This window comes from Colletes latitarsis, chromosome 3 (assembly GCF_051014445.1).
Source record: "Colletes latitarsis isolate SP2378_abdomen chromosome 3, iyColLati1, whole genome shotgun sequence".
In the NCBI taxonomy this organism is placed as follows: Eukaryota; Metazoa; Arthropoda; class Insecta; order Hymenoptera; family Colletidae; genus Colletes; species Colletes latitarsis.
In genome coordinates this window covers 33,721,797-33,742,164 of record NC_135136.1, presented here as the reverse complement: position 1 = coordinate 33,742,164, position 20,368 = coordinate 33,721,797, and the positions used below count along the sequence as shown (strand labels likewise).

At 36.5% G+C, this 20,368-nt stretch overlaps 2 protein-coding genes across 3 annotated transcripts in view; one reads left to right on the top strand and one right to left on the bottom strand.

Moving 5' to 3' along the window:
* Nucleotides 1-145: 145 nt before the first annotated feature.
* Fstl5 (follistatin-like 5) overlaps nt 146-20,368 on the bottom strand; it is a 121,834-nt gene continuing 101,611 nt past the window's right edge. For both annotated transcript variants that reach the window (XM_076762468.1, XM_076762467.1), the window contains 15 exons: nt 19,559-19,694; nt 8,343-8,567; nt 7,817-8,001; nt 7,566-7,700; nt 7,339-7,471; nt 6,588-6,748; nt 6,293-6,416; nt 5,707-6,000; nt 4,780-4,901; nt 3,899-4,036; nt 3,598-3,813; nt 3,374-3,524; nt 3,091-3,291; nt 2,869-3,015; nt 146-1,149 (listed from right to left, as the gene is read on the bottom strand). In XM_076762468.1, the coding sequence (XP_076618583.1) occupies nt 920-1,149; nt 2,869-3,015; nt 3,091-3,291; nt 3,374-3,524; nt 3,598-3,813; nt 3,899-4,036; nt 4,780-4,901; nt 5,707-6,000; nt 6,293-6,416; nt 6,588-6,748; nt 7,339-7,471; nt 7,566-7,700; nt 7,817-8,001; nt 8,343-8,567; nt 19,559-19,694 (2,598 nt within the window). In that variant the 3' untranslated portion in view covers nt 146-919. The remainder of the gene's footprint in view (nt 1,150-2,868; nt 3,016-3,090; nt 3,292-3,373; nt 3,525-3,597; nt 3,814-3,898; nt 4,037-4,779; nt 4,902-5,706; nt 6,001-6,292; nt 6,417-6,587; nt 6,749-7,338; nt 7,472-7,565; nt 7,701-7,816; nt 8,002-8,342; nt 8,568-19,558; nt 19,695-20,368) is intronic.
* LOC143340480 (uncharacterized) overlaps nt 3,740-20,368 on the top strand; it is a 64,203-nt gene continuing 47,574 nt past the window's right edge. The window contains exons 1-3 of the mRNA XM_076762494.1: nt 3,740-4,511; nt 11,694-11,918; nt 12,176-13,262. The gene's annotated coding sequence lies outside the window, so the exon portion shown is untranslated. The remainder of the gene's footprint in view (nt 4,512-11,693; nt 11,919-12,175; nt 13,263-20,368) is intronic.

The following is a 20,368-nucleotide window of genomic DNA, read 5'->3' as shown; positions in this document are numbered from 1 at the left end:
CTGTGGTTCGATAATTGTATTATAATATCGTCATCGTACGTGTTCAAACGTTTTATTGTAAAAATTGTTATTGCCGCGAAACGAATGGTTCAATTTCTCGGTTGAAACAACTTGCCTCGATTTGAGGTTACTATACTGTACTATATTTTTCTGTTCACTCAGATTTTGTAAGTTTGTGACTATTCGATTCCTAATTATTTAATTAGCTAGCATATACAATTCACGGATCAATGATTGGTTATAATATATTATTGACACCCGACATCGTTTAAAAAGGATTACAACTTTGTCGTAAATAAAAACATTCGGTTCCCCAAGTTTCTCAGGTATCGGCGAAACCGTGTTTTAAATTTACAGTTCGTATCGGATACGATATGACGAATATCATCTTGGATCGTTGTCTGGGAAGTTAGTTGTACTGTTTATAGCCATCGAAAATTTATCCGAAAAAGGAGAAATATATAGATACAAAGATGGAGGATATGCAAAATTGAGGGAAACTAAGGCCACCGATAGGGTAACGATTAGATACATTCAATTTATGTAAAAGACGATCTTTGGTATGTATGTACATTAAAAAGTCTTATTGGTAATGGTTCCGTGACAGTTGTTCGCGTTTATAACGATCAAAGTCTTCGCTCGATGGTGTCAAAAATACGCCATAATTATTGAAGAGCGGTGCTCGGAAAATTTTCAATGGTTTAACGATAACCACGAATAATGGTGTTAGAATATATTTCTCAAAATTTCTTTCAACCGTTTCCTCTTCTAATCTAAACAACAGAAATCCGTTTACTCTATCTTCTCGATCAAACAATATGGCGACGCACGATGTTCGTTCGTTGTCACCGCTTTTCCAGTGCTTTGCTAGTATTATCTATCTAGACGTTCTGTATATTGTTGTTAAAAATTTCGATTGTTAATGTAAAGACACTGTAAACCATACCACTGCCCCAGGGTGTACCAGACCACCGATCTCGCAATTTATTGTTCGAGTTTCTCCGTTTAGAATGAAAAGCGCGTCGTTCGAAGGACTGACCATGTATTTACCGAATACACCGCTTTGTACGATTGGTCTGTTCGGGTTGCCCCATCTGGTGAAATTTGGCGGTGTGGCTTTCCCTACACCAGTTATCATTTCCACTTTACCTGTAAATGATAATGAAAATATTTATTTTGTTTGAATTTCCAGAAGCTGAAATTATTTGAAGTATTTAGGCGCTCAGATTTCGACGCTCAAACAGTTCAGCGGTCATTTAATTTTGTTACGACTTAAAACCAAGAGTTATTGGGCACGTTAAAGTTTGTTGCAATTCTAACCATAGACGAGGTATATGAGTAGATCTTTCACCTTATGGACTTTCGTGGTCCGATCTAACTGTCATACCGACCTGAAAATTCGGAGATGATTTTAGCGTCCTCTACTCACGGATGGCGGTCAGTTGAGAAACTATTCACTGAATTAGTATTTATGGGCAGCCAGCTGTAGTGTTGCGTAATTACATGTGATTGACTATGAAACGGATTAAAAAACGTAATTTTCAAACGATTATAACACCTACAATAGTGAATATATTTGAATGAAACTTTTTTCTGAAGTAGAACTCATGGGTACCTACAAGAAAGTGTTACACAACGAATTTTTAAGGAAGATCAACAGAGGTTAGGTGCCTAAATTTTTCAGTGAAAAAAAGAAATTTTAAATCGTTCTAAAAAAATTAGTTTTAGCTAGGAGGGTCAATTACAATCATTTTTGGTGAATAGACATACCCTCGAAATCCTAACCAATTTCGAGAAAAAAATTCAATAAGTGAATAAATTTTTCGGTGAAAAAAAAAATTTCGAATCGTTCTGAAAAAATTATATTCAGTTGCGGGGGTTAATAACAAGCATTTTTGGTGAGTAGACATACCCCCGAAATCCTACGCAGTTTCGAGAAAAAAATTCATTACCGAAAATTGCATGTCTGACCATACCATTGATATGTATCACTGAAATTTCATGTGTATCTTTAAAACATCATAACTTTTGAACGGATTGGACGATTTTAATGTTTAAAAAAGCAAACGACGCGTATTTTAATGGAGAATATGTAGAAATCGTGAAAATATTCGAAAAATTGCTCCTTGACCCCGGTAAATTAGAAAAACCCTATAAAAATGGTTTAATTTTCAAACTCCCATAACTCCTACAATAGTGAATATATTTGAATGAAACTTTTTTTTGAAGTAGAGCCCATGAGTACCTACAAAAAAGTATTAGACAATTTTTCTATACGGCGTCAAACAAAATTACTAAAAATCGAAAACGAATTTTTAAGAAAAATCGACAGGGGGTAGGTGCCTAAATTTTTCGGTGAAAAAAAAAAATTTTAAATCGTTCTAAAAAAATTAGTTTTAGCTAGGAGGGTCAATTACAATCATTTTTGGTGAATAGACATCCCCGCGAAATCCTAACCAGTTTCGAGAAAAAAATTCAATAAGTGGATAAATTTTTTGGCAAAAATAAAAAATTTCGAATCGTTCTAAAAAAATTATTTTTAGTTGCAGGTGTCAATTACAATCATTTTTGGTCAATACACATACCCCCGAAATCCTACGCACTTTCGAGAAAAAAATTCTTGTACCGAAAATATAATTTCAGGTCAGAAATGTTTCTGTAATTTCATTTTCTGTCTCACTTCCTCTTGTATTCATTTGTGTAACCTGTTAGTAATGTTGCTAGTATCACAAGAATCGTAATGGGGCCCTAGAGCCCCATAAAAATGGGCCCAAAAAATACAATGGATGTAAGGTCTACTCGATACCTCGTCTGTGTTTTAACGAAACAATAGAATGCTCTATCAGAAGATTAACATTCATATCTTACCGGTGGAGAGATCGAGGAATAGGATGTCCTCTTTGTCGATGGATGACGCGTAAATGTCGTAACCATGCGTCGTCTGCGACGGATAGAGTGCAATGTCACTGATGTTCAATGTTGTCTTCACGTCGAACGCAAATTTTAAGCCTTCGGCTAAAGTAAAAGATAGAATTCATCGATCGTCATAAACAACCATTGCGTTAATCGTAATGTAAGAGTTCAAATTACATGATATTTCCTGTACGACGAGAGTCACGCCTGAATCTTGCTTGTCCAACGTGACAAGGTGTCTAGAGTCGGGTGATATTGTTGGCCGTCCGAAGAGCTTCGGTTTATGAACGAGAACGGTGTCGGTGAGATAATCCAACAATAGTTGACCCGTTGGACGATTAGTAACCGGTTCCTTGCATTCGATTATCACGAAACCGTCTAGAACACAAACGGATTAATCTCTAATAATAATAGACGATCTTGATCCATCAGTGTCGACAAAGTTTAAAAGATTACTCACAAAGAACCGAGAATTGGACGTTCATTGGAACACAATTGTAAGAACTCAAGTCAGCAATACGCGTGTATTTCATGTTCTTCAGGTCGAGCTTGTACATGCTACGTTGGTTCGTGTGACTCACGTAACCGTACTTGTACGGGTGCTCGATGTCCTAAATAAATCGAACAGACGTATAGCGGTTCGTGACAATAGTTAAATTAATGTCCAATAATTGTAAGACATACCTGTGGTTCGGGTATGTAAATATTTTCGATTATGTCAAACTGGGCGTCGATAGGTTCCGGCCGTATAGTTTGGTGTTTCTTTTTCTGACCGGCGCCCTCGATCACTTGTACCGTTTTCACACCGATGTTCTTCTCGTTTCTCCAATTTAATACCCACACTTGATCGAGGGCGACCACGTACCAGAGTTGTACGGGATTCTTATCGGTGGGTATCACCTATGCAAATTACCGTAGATCATCGTTGATTTTTCCGTACTACTCGTAAATCAATCGAAACGAAGAACAAGCACGATTTACTTACGTCGACTATAACCATTTGTATCTTGCTAATAACGAGCACTCGATCCTTGTCCGGTTGACTGACGTACACGTACCGGTTTGCAACGTTGATCGCGCGTCCCCAGGAGCAAGGTACATCTTTGACTCCGCAGACGTGTTCCTAAGACACGGGTTTCAGAAATTACAGACAAAAATGTGTCGATTACGACTGAATTTTACTGGATACAATAAACCACACAGTTCAGTAAAGTCATTTAATTAAAAAAAAAAAACGTGTCGATATCTTCATTGGTTTCTGAGAAGATAGCTTGTAACATTTTATTTAGACCAAATGGTATAGTAAAATTGCTACGTATATTTCTGAACTTAGAAGTTTATTATGTCCACTAAAATCGTTAAAATAAATTTTTTGTATTGCTTTATTTTTATTGCATTTTATTTTTTATTTTTGATTTGTTCTTTCATGTAGAATCATCCTCAGGTGTATCATCAATGAAAACCCTACATTTAAAAGAAATCAACACTATTCCAAGTGTGGACTCAGCTCAATGACTTAGGAAAGTGCAACTTGCAAGATGAAGATGTTTATGGGAATGGATCTATGGGACTGCATCGATCACGATGTAATAGAAGAGGTACGTGTAATCGCCTACGCATGAAAAGTCACTGTCATGCACGCGTACTATCGGTGAAAATAGCAATGGAAGAATAAGTAAGTAAGGCATATGAAAATACGTGCCTCGTAAGAGTTTTGTTAGAGTAGAGATAGAGATAGATTCTCGATTATCGTAAGATGTTTCCTTTTCGGTATGCAATTTTGTTGGTCAATTGAAGAAAAATCAAGAATGGGTTTCTCCGCAAACGGTTAGTTGATTTTGTCGCAATTGACGTCAATAGTTTTACCTGAGTCCCAGGAATAACGTCCGTCGATCGAATCTCGTGTCGTGGCCGACACGTGGATGGCTCGTAGACCAAAATGCCCCATTCGTGGAAAGAGAAGAACCTGCGCTCCTCGCTTGCGGTTGCTAGATACGAGATCGCTATTATTAGTGTCAATTAATCAACGACCTGCTCCTGTTTTTACAATACCCCGCGATACAGATTATCTTGTCAGCCGATGACTAATTTGACTACTTTGGTTAATGGTAGCCTTAGAGCGATGGTTGTGACAGTCCTAATACTGAACATTGAGCGTATATACAGAGCGTTCAAGCGTTAAGTTATTAGTGTTATTAGTGTTAAAGCAAGAATTTGTTGATCGAGGCTTCGTGAAAAAGTTACTAACGTTTAAAGTTGCGCCTGTAGATAGGCAACCTGCGTACAGCTGCGTGCGCGCGATAGAGGTTCTCATTCAGCATGAGAAACTCTACTTAGTGACGTATCGACAGCCTTACAGTTTTCTTTAAAGCCTTACAGTGAGAATCATTATCACGCGTACGCAGCTGTTCGCAGATTGCCTATCTACAGGCGGAACTTTAAACGTTAATAACTTTTTAACGAAGCCTCAATCAACAAATTCTTGCTTTTCGTCTTATTTTGACCCCTAGAATCTCCCATTAAAATTTTTCCCAGGGGTGGTCAAACACTCCTTATATTTATTTCCCACGCTTAATTTATATTCCATAATGGACATATTCAGCCGTATAACCGTACAAACTATCGCAACACGAACACGGTGTCTAGTTTTTATTAGAATAGTGGGAAAAGGTAGTAGAAACTGGTGGTACGATGACTAACGAAATCTCTTATAGAAATCATGAAAACTTTTGCATGCTCCTAATAATTTATAGATGACCTTTAAAATAAGATGGCGTCCTGATAGTGACTTACTCGGCGTGGGTTGTTCTTGAACGACTAAGCTACTGATGTCCCTGGTGACACCACCGACGCTGCTAGCTTGACACATATAGGCGCCTGTGTCGGCATAGTCGACTGATTTGATGATCAGTTTCGTGCCGTTCCCAATGAGATCGTACTTGTCTGGTTGGTCGTGGCTTAAAGGTTCGTCGTTTTTGAGCCACTCCACCCGCGGGAGCGGCTCACCGGCGACGTGACACTTTATGGTCGCCTCTTCCTTCAAGCGTTTCGATTGTAACCGCGGTGTTACTATTACCTCGGGGATAGCTGAGCACAGATAACACCATGTATTAATACTAGATCTACCAAGAGGGTCCGAATTTCAGAAGTTTCTCATAAGATTTCCGTATAGTTAGAATACTTTTTTTAAAAAATTAAATACATTTCAGAATTTACACGCTGTATAAAAATGATCTATGCCTGGGTTAGTTTGAAGCAAATGTCTATGAAGGAAACAATGTTGCGTCTTAATACTAGTTCTTTGTAGGAACAGGTGATTTTGACTCGGTAGAAAACGGTAGATATCAATCGTCGGTAGTTATAGCGTTAAAATACTTACTGTATATTGTTAATACGTGCGTTTGAACGACATCTTGATTCCTGATCGCGTGGCAGGTGTAATTCCCAGCGTGCATCAGTTGCACTTTCGTCAGATAGAGACTGCCGTCGTTGAAAACGCGAATCTGTAGGGAAGTAAGTGCGAAGATGTAGCAGATAATAATAAAAGTGAGTTTCATTTATAATATAGTTGATGCGAATAATACTGAATGAAAATCTAATTTTTCGTAATAATCTTGTGTACTTGTTTTCAAGTAAATTTTACTTTTTGGATAATTAACGCTTCCTGATCGTACCTCAGGCTCGTTCAGAGTTTCCAGATCGGCTTCATTGCGTCGCCACACTAATGGCGGTGGTGGTGTGCCGGTGACATCGCACTTGATTTCAACGTTATCGCCCACTCTCGCGGATATGTGATTCACTTCGAGAGACTTGTCGAGAGACACCACTGAAACGCCTACAAATAATTGCGTTGGTTTAAAAAAAAAAAGAAAAAAAGAATAATACTTCGAACCTCTGGCGGCTTTCAATGCCTCCGCGAGAAAACAATGGAGTGTAATATTCTCGGAAAACTTTTGTCGTGGCTTTTGTTAGAAGCAGGAAAATATATAGATCGTTGGCAGTTCATTATTCCATGAATAATGCATTATCAGAAACCATTATTTGCTCCTTCACGATACAAATAAAAAATTAAGGTATTAATGGCGTATAGGGGCATTTATATTAGAAACATCACTACCCTTCGTAACTTTCGTTAAAAATTCCGGGAATGAAATCGTGCTTCCTATACATCAAAACACTCTATATGAAATTCTTAATTAAATAATATTATATTAATACGCGACATTGTTTCTGCGCTTGAAACACAGTCGAAAATACAGGAACGGTCCTTGTTAGACACAGCCATTGTTAATATTTTTGTTAAACGTAACCGAGTATAACGCAAGATTAAATAATCGAGAAAATCGCTGCTTTATGATATCAATTACTTGAAGAATCATTGACAGTCTGATAGGCTTAAATTAATAAGGAGAAAGGTGTACTCACTGTACAGTTTGCTGAACGCCATGTAAAATTCATTCACGTTCAATTTCCCGTCTCCGTCCGTGTCGTCGTAACTGATCATGTGCCCCAGACTGCAGCCTTTGCATAACTCTTTTAAATCTTCGTTCTCCGCGATCTGGATGACAAGAATTATCGCGCAGAAAGGTTTAACCATCGATTTCGGAATAAGAGATTTATCAGGGATATAAAATCGCGGTGAAAATAAGTACCTGTTCCAATTCCTCACGTTCGAGGTTCCCATTGTTATTACGATCGTAATGTGAAAACATTATACTGACAAGATACTCTTTGCTGTGGTTGTCTTGAGCCATTAGTCTTGCATGGTTGTAGAGTAACAAATTATCCTGAAGCGTGAACAAGTTGTTATTTGATTCACGACGTTTAATCAATAGTGAAAGTATTTAATCTCGGCGTGTTGGTACAACAGAGACGAATTGTTAAAAATCGTATTACATTATACCTTCATTATTTCGTATTCTTGGTTCGTGCACTCTTTCGAGTCCAAATCGTCCTTCTCCGGGATCAAGTTATCTTTCAAGTCATCTTTCATTCTGTTCCTGGATCGTGGATAAGAGATGATGTCCTCAGTCTTGGACGACGTCCGGTTCACGTGCAGTGTCCTTCGAGCGTGTGCGTTTTCGATATCTGAAAAGTTTAATTACACCGGTGCTATTTTTCACGTTCCATCTGACAGGATAAAATTTTCGTACGCGACTCGTATTCTTTCAATTTTTTCTTATTTAGATTTTTGCTATTAGAATAATACATGTATTAAAGAAATATGTATAAAATTTTTGTTTACCTTGTGTACTTTGCGAATTATAACAATAGAAAACAGGCAAATATTTGAGGGTTAGTTTTCATCCTTTAAAGTAAATTTTTGCATCAACAAAAAATTGTGTAATACTTATCTGTATATGTCCTATACATATGTCTCTGAAAGCTTGACAATTTTTTAAACATGCGTGTTTTCTTCGTACTCTTACCGTGGTGTAGACATCTTATGAGCCTGCTTCTAGTCAATGGTGATCCAGCGTTGCATGCAGCTTTGTGCAGCTCGCAATGATTAGCATAAATCTGCCCGTTGCTCGCGCAAACAGGTCGATGTCTTCGTGGGCATTTTCGTGCACAGACACACAGGGCCACGGTACTGTTGGGTGAACGTTCGCATTCTTTTCCGGGACCGCAATATTTCTTCGCGCAGGGATCAACTGTGACAGAGAAATTATGTTTCCTTTATTGTTACTTCAAAACACGTTAAATTTCAAGACGCTTGAGATCTGTTACGGTATCTATCTGTTATGATAGAAGACAAAACGCATTTGAAAACGAATTCTGTTTCAAGTCGATACCGTAGTTAATTTCGGGGAAAACCATTATTTACGGAAAAAATGCTAGCTAATAATTATGTAAACATCCTGTAAATTTATATTCATTTTCAATTAAACAAACAATCTGTAATTCAATTTTATCGCACATCAGTTGTATAATTAATAAGAATTGTTGAAACTTTTTTGTAGTGTCAAAGTAAATATGAAAATAAACATAGAAGATAGCATAAATTATAGTAATTGGTATATTCATAGGATAGAGGATGAAAAGCCCTTTAAAATGAGCGTTTGTACGAGTCGATAGCTTAATTAGTTCCGGAGATACAGTGATTTTTATTTCAAGTCGAGAGTCAAAGTAAACGTTAAAATAAACATAGAAGATTTAAAATGAAATTTGTTTCAAGTCGATAGCTTAATTAGTTCCGGAGATACAGTGATTTTTGTTTCAAGTCGAGAGTCAAAGTAAATGTCAAAATAAACATGGAAGTTAGCATAAATTATAGTAATTGGTACATTCATAGGACAGAGGATGAAAAGCCCTTTAAAATGAGCGTTTATACGAGTCGATAGCGTAATTAGTTCCGGAGATACAGCGATTTTTGTTTCAAGTCGGGCGTCAAAGTAAATGCCAAAATGAACATAGAAGATAGCATAAATTATAGTAATTGGTATATTCATAGGACAGAGGATGAAAAGCCCTTTAAAATGAGCGTTTATACGAGTCGATAGCGTAATTAGTTCCGGAGATATAGCAATTTTTGTTTCAAGTCGATGCGGTGGTTAGTTCCGGAGATATAAGGGTTCGAAGCGTTTGTTTACTTTTCATTGTTGACGTCGCGAGGACGAGGAAATTCTTGGAAATGCAACGGCCTTGGCAAGGCCGTCACGTATGCACTCGTAGTAAATAGTAAATTGGGGTAGGTCAGCGCGATGCACGCGCGAGAGAGAGGTCCGACGCGCGAGACGGAGACAGCGATATTCAAATTAAAAAAATTACCCCTTTACATAAATTACGATATCTCGAGAACGGAAAGTCGGATCGTCAAAAACCAAAAACCACTTCAAAGGGGAAGCTTCACCGCTGCCAACAGTGGTGCAATTATTAATAAAACACTAGTAGTTTCGAAACTGCACGCATCTAAAGTTTTACCATTTTTAATACGCGTTAATAAGCTTTTTCTCAGACGGAGAGTGGAATTTAAGAAATTACCTTTTACATAAATTACGATATCTCGAAGACGGAAAGTCGGATTGTCAAAAACCAAAAACCACTTCAAAGGGGAAGCTTCACTGCTGCCAACAGTGGTGCAATTATTAATAAAACACTAGTAGTTTCGAAATTGCACGCGTGTAAAGTTTTACTATTTTTAATACTTGTTCGAAGACGGATAGGAAGATAGTGGAATTTTAAAAATCATGTCAGTTGTGGTAGACAAAAGTAGACTACATATTTTTCTTATAAAACAAACAATAAGAACAGCAGTGAATATTGAAAAATTTATTGTACATATACTGTAAGAAAAAGATAAGTAAACGTGTGCTTGTATCGGACCATACATTGTTTTAAATTCTTTCGTCGTGTTTGTCACTTAAAAAGGGTACGAAACGTCAATCTTATTCTTGAAACTTTTCTTTGCCAAGTGTGTATTTAAAAGGTGTGAACGATGTCAAGTATACTCGAGAAGAAATAATACAAAGCGAAGTCCGTCTCTTCAGCATTTGATATCTTTGAAAACATTACTCTTGGCACCTTGAAATAAATATACAGGAATCTTTAAGGAATGAGGTAGTGCTTTTTTTGTTCCATATACTTATGTTCTTTCTATCGTGATCGATACATTATGTATCGATTAAAGTAACTCGTGCATCGTAATTCTCTTTTTCGCAGATTACGTATCCACAACGATGTTTGAATGTTTTATTTAGAGGGATCTCTACACTTTGATAAAAGTATACCGAAATGAACAAGGAAGTTGTATTCGATTCAGAGATAATATACGTTACACGCGTTTGTACGAAACGATGCGTCGAACGCATTGAATTTTCGATTAAGCGACGACAGATAAATCTGCCCGCACGCATTTGTCACGTATTGCACTTTACATAAAAGAGTAAATATTCTATACGCGCAGATTGGTGTAATTAATACGCCCGCTTGCGATCCTCATTAATTAGCCCCCATTTTCCCGCACGAAAGTCACAACAAAGCAGCAAGTAATTATATCGAGGATGATAATGAAACGTCACGCGCGTTAACACAAATTCCATTACTTTCAGATACTTGATATCACCGACGATTATTCTCGATTATAATCAAATATTACATCAGACCGTTTCGTAACTTATATGGGGATCGAACGAAAGAGTAAACTTCTATAAAGAAAATTCATTTAATAATCTTTAGACATTTAAATTATTTATTCACCGTTTTAAGTCAAGCTTCTGAATTAATCATTCTTTTGTACCTTAAAGTAAATATCAATTCAAAGTCTTAAAATGTACTTGCGTCAGTCGTTGGTGCAAATTCAGTGCAAATTCCGGAGTCATAACCATCGCATTCACAGTGTGCCCACGTTTCGCGCATGAAACACTTCACCCACTCTTCTCCTCTTTTGTCTTCGCTGTAATTCGCATTGCAGAAGAGAATGCCTTGGAATATTCCAAATTATGTTATCTTCGGTATTCCGAATTTGCAACATGGCATTCGAATCTAAAATTTCGTGTCACATTCTCGAAACGATCGTAAAATTGACACGAGACCATAGAATTAATACACAAACGTGTAGATTGTATGATTTACTACAAAGTTTTTATACGTTTTCCTTCAACAAATGTAGTCGGTTAACAGGTAATTTTTAATTTAATATTTGCAATTTGTAATTTAGGTCTGAGTTAGGTCTCAGTTAGGTTTAGTTTATTATTAAATTAAATAACATTAATGGTGTTTTAAATTACTAACAGTAGCCTGTACGTTCGACAAAAAAATATTTTATTACTATTTTTGAGAGTTGGAAAGACGATTATCCCAGAGGGATATTGCGCATGTGCCATCCGAGTCCCACGATTATGTCTCCTCTACCTGCCGCCATTGGGCCTTCGACGACTTGAGCTCAGTCGACGCGACCTTTTCGACGAGTGATAAACAACAATCGAGTGTTTGCGCGTGATTCACTATGGCCAATCGTACACATCTGCTCATCATTTTTCCAACTCTGCAAGTGAATTAACAAGGTAATTAATTCCCGAGAACCCACTAACCAGTTATATTCGCTTTATACTGTCTTCGTGGCAGCAAATACTTGTAATAAAAATACAGTAGAGCCTCCATTGCCTCGATTCTTATTCTCGTGCTTAGCGTTTCCAACCATACTTGTTGCTCAGCGACCATTTCTCCCACTCGTCGATGCAACGCATGAAACTCTTATTATTATTAAGTTCTCAGACTCGACCACGTTCTTTTAGTAATTAAACATTAATTTTTGTTCCAGAATTCGGTACACAGAAGTCTGGAGAATTTTAGAAGCGTTTGTCCGCGTCCAAGGTCGCGTGTTCCTTTTATCCCCGCCTTGTCACGGTTCTGCGTCGCACCTGATTCAACGTTGAGCAACGTACGTAGAAATAATGAAAAAAGTTTATACAAACGTGTACCCTATTTAACTTTGTTCACAAGTTACTTCTACGTAATTATCGAGGTAATTATTAACCACGAATTCGAGCAATTTAACTGATTTTACCGAACTGTTTGTTATTCGTACTTCGATAATTTCGTGTTGTCTCTCGACCTTGTTGATTGTTCCGTTCGAAACTTGTTTCTACTCTCGAGAAGGGCACTCGATACGCAATACATTCATCCACCGCGTATTAGAAGAGATAACGAGTAACTATTCAAAGCAGGAAATAGCAGGCATCCATTTGATGTATGGACTTGCTGAATATAATTCAACCGAAGCAAGGCCTCTGTATGCAAATCGTTTCCCCAATAGACGTCTGCCAGGCAAGAGAACGTTTCAGAGAATATTCGAACGCTTCTCGAGCACAGGTTCATTTTAAAAACGAGTGTCGGACGGTAGTAGACCAATCAGATCTATTAATCTCGATGAGAGAATTTTAAATTACGTTGAAGAAAATTGTACGGGTGGCTGAAAAATAGCGAAACTCTTTACTTAAATCCGTGTAATTTCTTTCTTTTCGTACGTTCAGTTATTTTTATTAGTACTCCAAACGTGATAGAGTCGAGACACGTAATTTCCAATGCGTTTCAAAGAATTATAACGAAGTTCTCGTGCAATAATCGAGATTTTAATGTATATTGTTTCGAGTCTGTGGACGATCGGGTGCCACTGGATGAGGATGGAGGATCGCGGACAAACTGATGTATGGCTAACACCAAAAGCCACGGAATAGGCTAATTTTCATGGACGAACCGGTGTCCAGTTAATACCGGGAGTCACTCAAATGGAGACTGTTTTCGTGGACAAACTGATGTACGGCTAATACCGGAAGCCACAAGATGGTTAGGTTTCGTAGACGAATCGGTGTGTCCGGCTAACACCAGCAGCCACCAGGATGGAATAGGTAAGCCTTGTAACTTTATACTGACGTAGTTCGAGCGATAAAAGTATATCAGTGTGGGTCCTTTTAAACTATTAAATATATTTAATTAAAAGAAAGGTCCCTCGAATTACATCGACTCGTAATAAGTGTAAAACACAATGGGTCGAAATCATAGGTCAAACATTTACTCTTTCTTTATGTTTCTAAAAAGTATCCATTTTGTAGAAAGTATGGTCGAAACAAATAGTTTTCTATAGAAGATTAATTCATTGAATATAATCAATCGAGAGTTTAATTTATTTAAAAAATTAGAAAAGAAATCCAATTTTTAAATTTTCTTGTTACAACGTACGATGAAGTAGAATGTATTTTTAATAAAACGATGTTCGCGTAGCTGGTCCTCCATCCATTTGGTATAACAGTAATTGAACGTACTGTACGTAATTATTATATGCTCGAATGGAACTCGGGTGCCCGATCTTGCAGCGTTTCGCCCTTTCGAAAACTTTCCTCCGAATTAATCTGACTAGTCTTCGCAGCTGCTGCTTTTATACCCGAAAAGTCCGTATGAAAAGTGGTAGGAAAAGTACGTTACTATGCAAGTCTTACTGGAAAATTCTGATGATGTTATGCAATCTGCGACCAGCTGCGCCCCGAATATAGCGACTTAGTCTAAACACCAGCGTTCCGACTTCCTGGAAAAGACTACGAAATAGGGATGAAAAATATTCGTACGTAATAATATCGCGTATACACACTCAAGACGTCGTAATAATATCGGGATTGACCAGAAAGTAATGTGGGAATTTCCAGTAAGAAACAGCAGTAATTTATTTTTAAATATAAGACATTTTGTTAACCATTTTTATCCACAACGAAAACAAAATAAAAACTTGCAATTTGACGGTTATTCGTGTCCAAGTTTGTCTTAAACAGACTTTGGTTATCGTTATAACACGGAATGGCGTTTGTGGAGTCGAGTTTGCACGAAACTTTTTCCACACTACGAGCAGAATATGCTCCTAAACTTTGACTACTTATTTCAGAAACACCCTGTAAACGCGTACCCCGGAAACGCTTTCTTTATCAGAATACTTGTTATCCACGGTGAAGTTTTGTAAGAATCCTCGCGAAGGTCAAAGATAAAAGTAGGGAAGCTAATTATAAAAAATTAAAAAGTTTTAATTTTTTATAATCTGCTTATAATCGAGTCATAATATACGCGAACAATGTATATCAGTCTTTGTAATGGAGCGTTAAAACACGTGCTCCATTGTCATCGATTTCTTTGTGTTGTAGTAAATAATAAGAATATGTGTTGCGATCAGATAAGTCGGCTCGACATGTCGTATGAAGTGGAAACGGAGCAATATCCGTTCTGAGATCAAACTTTCACGAACTTCCTACGTATTTTCGCAAAACTTCACCGCAGATGAAAAGTGTTCGGAACTCGAAAGAGTTTCGATGTTTTCCTTTTATTCTCACCGTGAACATAATACGTTGCCAAAGTTTATCCGCCTATTTTGTGGATATCCTGTATACACGCTGTAGATTGCACAAGTATCGTCCACTATAGACGTTTACGAAAACCATTTCGTTTATATTTAAATAACAAGGGACAGTTTATGGTGAAAGTCTTTTTAAAATAATCTCTCGCGACAATTGCTATTTCATGAATAAGATTTATATTTAGAATAAGTATTGTCAGTTAGTAGAAAATGCATTTGAGACTTTCGTAACTTGGTGTGGGATTATTAAACTGTAATAATTTTCAAGACGATTCTCGCTTTGTAGAGTAATGCAACAGCGATACGATAAAGGAATGTAGTACCGGTAAAATGAAAATCTCGATCGATCAGAAATTTAATGTCTAATGACAGAGGTGAAGAATAAATATTAAAACGTATAAAAGTAAATCTCTCGTATGAGTGGTTTGAGCAATTTTCACGGAACTGCGAGAAAATATAAGTACAGAAACAGTTCGTCGGTCGATTATGTGAGCCGGTTATTACGGTCGAGGTTCCAGAAAGAAGACTTGGATTAACTAACGAAATAGGCGAAAGCGGATCTACTTTGCTGAAACATATTTAGCGTTCACAGAAGCTTTCTGGAATTTTGTAATATGTAGCAACGAGTGTAAATTTGAATTATTTAATTCTTCTGGGAGAGAACCAGAAGAAGAAATAAAAAAATCTCCGGCTCACAGTTAAATACGGAGGCGGGAACAGTAGTTAACAGCAGGGATTGGCAATCTCCATTTTATACAAGGTACAATGGACGATACACGTATCTTAACCCTTTCATTCCCACTGTATTCACGTGGCTAAATATTCAGACCTATTGAATAAAATATTACTGTCTAGATTTTGAATAGCGGACATAAAGAAATATTTTTCGAATGGAATAAAATTAGTTTCAATTTGACTAAAAATCTAATTGGTTTCGAATAGATTAGAGGGTGTCATCAAATTTCGAGTGTTCATTTTTGTATTTTTAAATTATATTAGAATATTGGTTATATCTTGGTTTGCATAATATATAATTTAAATCACTTAAAAATTAATTCCAAAAAATAAAATTGAAATATAATGAAGGTTTATAATTAAATTTTCGAACTTTGGTATCACAGTATCAGTTTCATGGAATAATAGATTTTCGTTGGTTGGTCGAGCGAATACTTTTGCAACCCACTGTATATTTATTTAATGCACGACGTAGCCAAGCTGGTCCACCGTTGTAGCAATCTCGCTTACAATGTGCGCAATATTCTACATAGTTGCAATAATATTAATTTGCGGGCTCATTCTGTACGTGGTTCTTGCCACGTACCATTTGGTCTGAGAGGGTAACGAGTTTTTAAAAGAATTAAATCGTGCGCCGTCGGAAACCGAGAAAAAAAGAGGAAATCGAAGAATCAACCGCAAGTACGAGCGTTTTCTCCCTTCCTTCCCTACGTAATCTTTTGCGCCAAATCCGAATATGTAATTTCCTTTTCTCGAACTCAATTGTGAAACATACAGTGGAGGTTTTAAAATTTATGAAAGGTAACCTAAATTTGTGTTTTTGACAGTCGAAGTCACCGAAATCTCTGATATTTTGATAGTCAAAATATGTGAATTCATTTCACAATCATATAATATTCCGTATTAATCTAATATTTATCATTATTTTTAAATATGGTCTAAATTGAAGAATAGTCATTTCGAATTTGAAAGAAACTAGATTATTATGTTTTTTAAATTAATGTAAATTTTGCATACATATTAATAGTATCCGTAGTTTCATTCGCGTGAGTTGTTTATACTCAAACAAATAATAAAATAAAAACGTAGACTTTTCAATATTTTTCTTTCTTCATTAATTTCAACACTTATAATAACACGATAACGCAGTGTCAAAGTAATTTAAATTACTTTCGGTGTCAGGTTTTCATCAATTTTTTAACTGTCCACTTCACAGTTGAGTCTAACAAAAATTAATCATACGTTCAGAGTATCAGGAAAAACACCGAATCTGTAAATTTTAGGTCGGTGGTTGATTCTTTGTTCGAAGAGGGTCACGAAGGTCTCCATTGGCGTTCAAATTGTCGGTGCGTTGATCGTCACCGGCGTGGTGTGTTTTATTCTCAAGATGCAATATCTGTAACGCCATGAATCCGGCCAGAAAATTTCCATCTCTACCGTGGCCATTTATTAAAGTTACCACCCAGCCCGGAGTCTCGTTACGCGACGCTTATACATTTCTTCTGTGCGGTTACATTGCGCGGCCATAAATTGTTCATTTGCCGTATAATGAGTCAATTAAAAGATATTCGGTACGCGAGGAAAATAACGCGACGCGCAAACAAGTGAAAATACGCTTTTAGAATAATTCGCGAACTCGAAGAAAAGGTTCACGGTACGAATGTCGGGAATGCTTGGCTTTTGATTCTTGGCGGTCCGTATCAAATGCACGCCCCGTGTAAACGCGTTCATTAATTTTTTCCGGCGTGCGGATATGTTTGTCGGTTCTTTTCAATTTTACCTCGTCCTGCGTTACGGTTAGAAGAAAAAAAAAAACAAACGTAACTTTGTTGTGCCTTACAGATTCATCCTTTTTACAATATTTTATCGAGGCATTTCGTGGTGCAGATGGAAAGGGAAAATGAGTTTGCAATGAAATTATTTACTCGAGGTGGGTTAAGACCTGATTTTAAACAGAAAAATATATCAGAGGGAGGAAATTTGCAATTCTTAGCTTTTGTTGAGTCTACAAATGCAAAATACCAGTTAAAAAATTCTTTGTATGTCGATGTATGTTATGGAATTTCATATTATACTGTGGAGGAAACATTGCTGAAAATGAAAACAAAATTAATACTTATAAAACGTTCGTTCATTTTGTTATGGCCACTTTGTGTGTTCTTTCATTTTTTTTTTTTATTATAGTACAACTGTACGACTATTTAATTTTAAGTGCTTCGATGCACTTACAAAGTGTTATTGTCAGTTAAAATTCCAATTTGGTCAGCTCGTAAGGAATCGTATTCCATTTTCTCCGAAAATGAAATCCTGTACGAAAATATTTTACGTTGTAATTTCAATGTGATTTGAAATTCCATTTCATTTGCACCACGAATTACGTCAGTGTATAAAATGCAGGGTATGAACGAACTACATGTGCGAGCTTTGGGGGTTGATAGAACTCATCGGGAAAACAAATAGCTTTTAACAAACATACGCTCACACAGATGTCTCAACGGATCAGTGTGTCAATTTCGGACGTGTTCGAAGCATTTAAAATGCCTCAAACTGAAAGGTCATTATTTTCAGCATTTATTATGAGAGACATACTGGGTCGGTGTGTGACATGTGCAGTCGTACAAACGTATCTGTTTACTTTATTAAATACTGATTTATTTTGCGAATTCCATCAATCTCTAAACAAGTTCCACTTACAATGGATGGGAAAAAGTATTTGCATACTCCAGTTTCTTGTTAGTATTTGTATATAAGGTTAATTTTATTTTAGCTTTAATAATTTCCATCAGAAAGTTCGATAATTAAACGCGAGAAAATTTGAAATGTTTAAATATAATACTGGGAAAGTTTTGTATGGAGTTTTTACGTAATTCACCGTGGAGCTATTTGCGATAATCGAATTGTATACAATGCATTGCAGGGAGAAAGAAATATCAATCCCAATTATTATCGCCAAATGGAATAGATATTATTAATTTAAAATTGTTAAGATACTAACTGGGATACTTTAACACATTTAGTTTGTAATATTCGTTATAAAAGTGAATTAAAATTAAATAGTTCCCTACCTGCTCTTTTGTGGAGAGTAAAATTGAAGAACAGAATGTTTTATTTTATATGTAAATATATACACGCGTAAAAAATATGCGCAAGAACATAAATGAGGGCATTGCCGCGTAACTCGAGACCGCGAAGCGCGAAGAGTGTAGTTTTAAATTACTAAAAATACAATGTATTTGTATACTATTAATTTCAATTTAATTTAAATGGTTTCACGTTTCTTTATTAAAATATTTCGTTTGTTAATTAAATCAATGCCCAATAATAAATATTATTATTATTAATAGAAGAATGCTTTGATAGAAAATGCATTTAATTTTCTATCGCTTGACTTTCAGGTAAAATTTATTACAAATTTGAACAAATCGAAATTTAATAAAACGAATGATGCCACTTCTCAGAAATTAGGTGGAGGATGTTTCTTTTTCTATGGTTTTATTATTGGCGGTTCAACGTATTCAAACGTGACGATTATTGAGAATAAAATACCGTGGAAAATGCTTCTGTTATTTCTGTACATAATATGCTTCTTTCTTTCTTCCGAGCGCGAACCGTAGTTTGAGAAACGCTGCTTTAAAATATACAGACGCGTTGCGGAGCAATTTGCCAGAAAGTACAATTAAACTGGGCACGAGTAATGCATATTATTTCCAACAGGACAACGATCAAAACCATACTTCCAGAAAACCCAGATAGTGGTTACAGTATAATGTTCCCCACACAATTGGTTAAATCTCAGACATAAGGTATTAATAATAACTTTTTCGGTTGCTCGTAGCAGTTATTGATGAGAGAAATCGTTAATCTTTGTTTCGTTTTTGTACTTTCCATCTAATACGTTATAGGAACAAAATATAATTTCGTTACTAAATATATAAACAAAGAGTCGATCGTTTATTACCAGAAAGGAACAGTATATTTGTATTTTTTTTTCGTACAAAAATTTCTTGTCGTCTTAATCTTTTGCCCGCTACTGTAGCTCGTAGTTTTTACGGTATTGAATGAATCGTCACTTACTTTCGGAGAAGTATGGCTCTTCGGGAAGCGGAGATTGATCGATCGCCGGCGATATCGTCATCGGAACGCTGTCAATCTTGGACGATGACGCATCGTAACTTTCGGCCACTGTGAAGTCTCGGTGTCGCCTCGAGTGCTGAAAAGAGTGAAAAAATGCATACGTAAGAACTGCAGAGGAAACTGGGTTAAAGCTAGAGGGTCAAGAAAGAGTCACCTCTCGCGAGTAGGTGCCGAGAGAATCGATGGAAGCCACGATTAGGCACGATCGAGCTTGGAAAAACTGCTTGGTCGACGAAAATTAGAACAGTCCTCTGCGGATGATCGAGGACACAGAGAGTAAATCGTTACAGATAATTCTTTCACGATAAAAAAGGGGGAAAAACCATTGCAATCTTTCCTTGAAACGATAGAAGCAAAATTGCACTATAAAAGTTCCATTACCGGACGCGATTTTTAATACTAGAACAATTATAGTGTATTTATCTGTATCACAAAAATTAAAATGCAATGGAAATCAATTTTTAAAAAATATTAGAAATTACAAAGGGGTCATTTTGACTGCTTTGGTAGTTCTAGTGCTAACAAGTGGCCACAGAAATTAAAATGCAATGGAAATCAATTTTTAAAAAATATTAGAAATTACAAATATGTAATTTTGACTGCTTGGATATTTCTAGTGTTAATGAGTGTTCTGATCGTTTATTAAGAAATTTTCTTGCGAGGGGAGGTAGAAAGAAACTTCGAGATGGAACTCTTTCCAGCAATGAAATAAAAGATTAGAACACTCCTGGAGCACATCGACCGTGATAA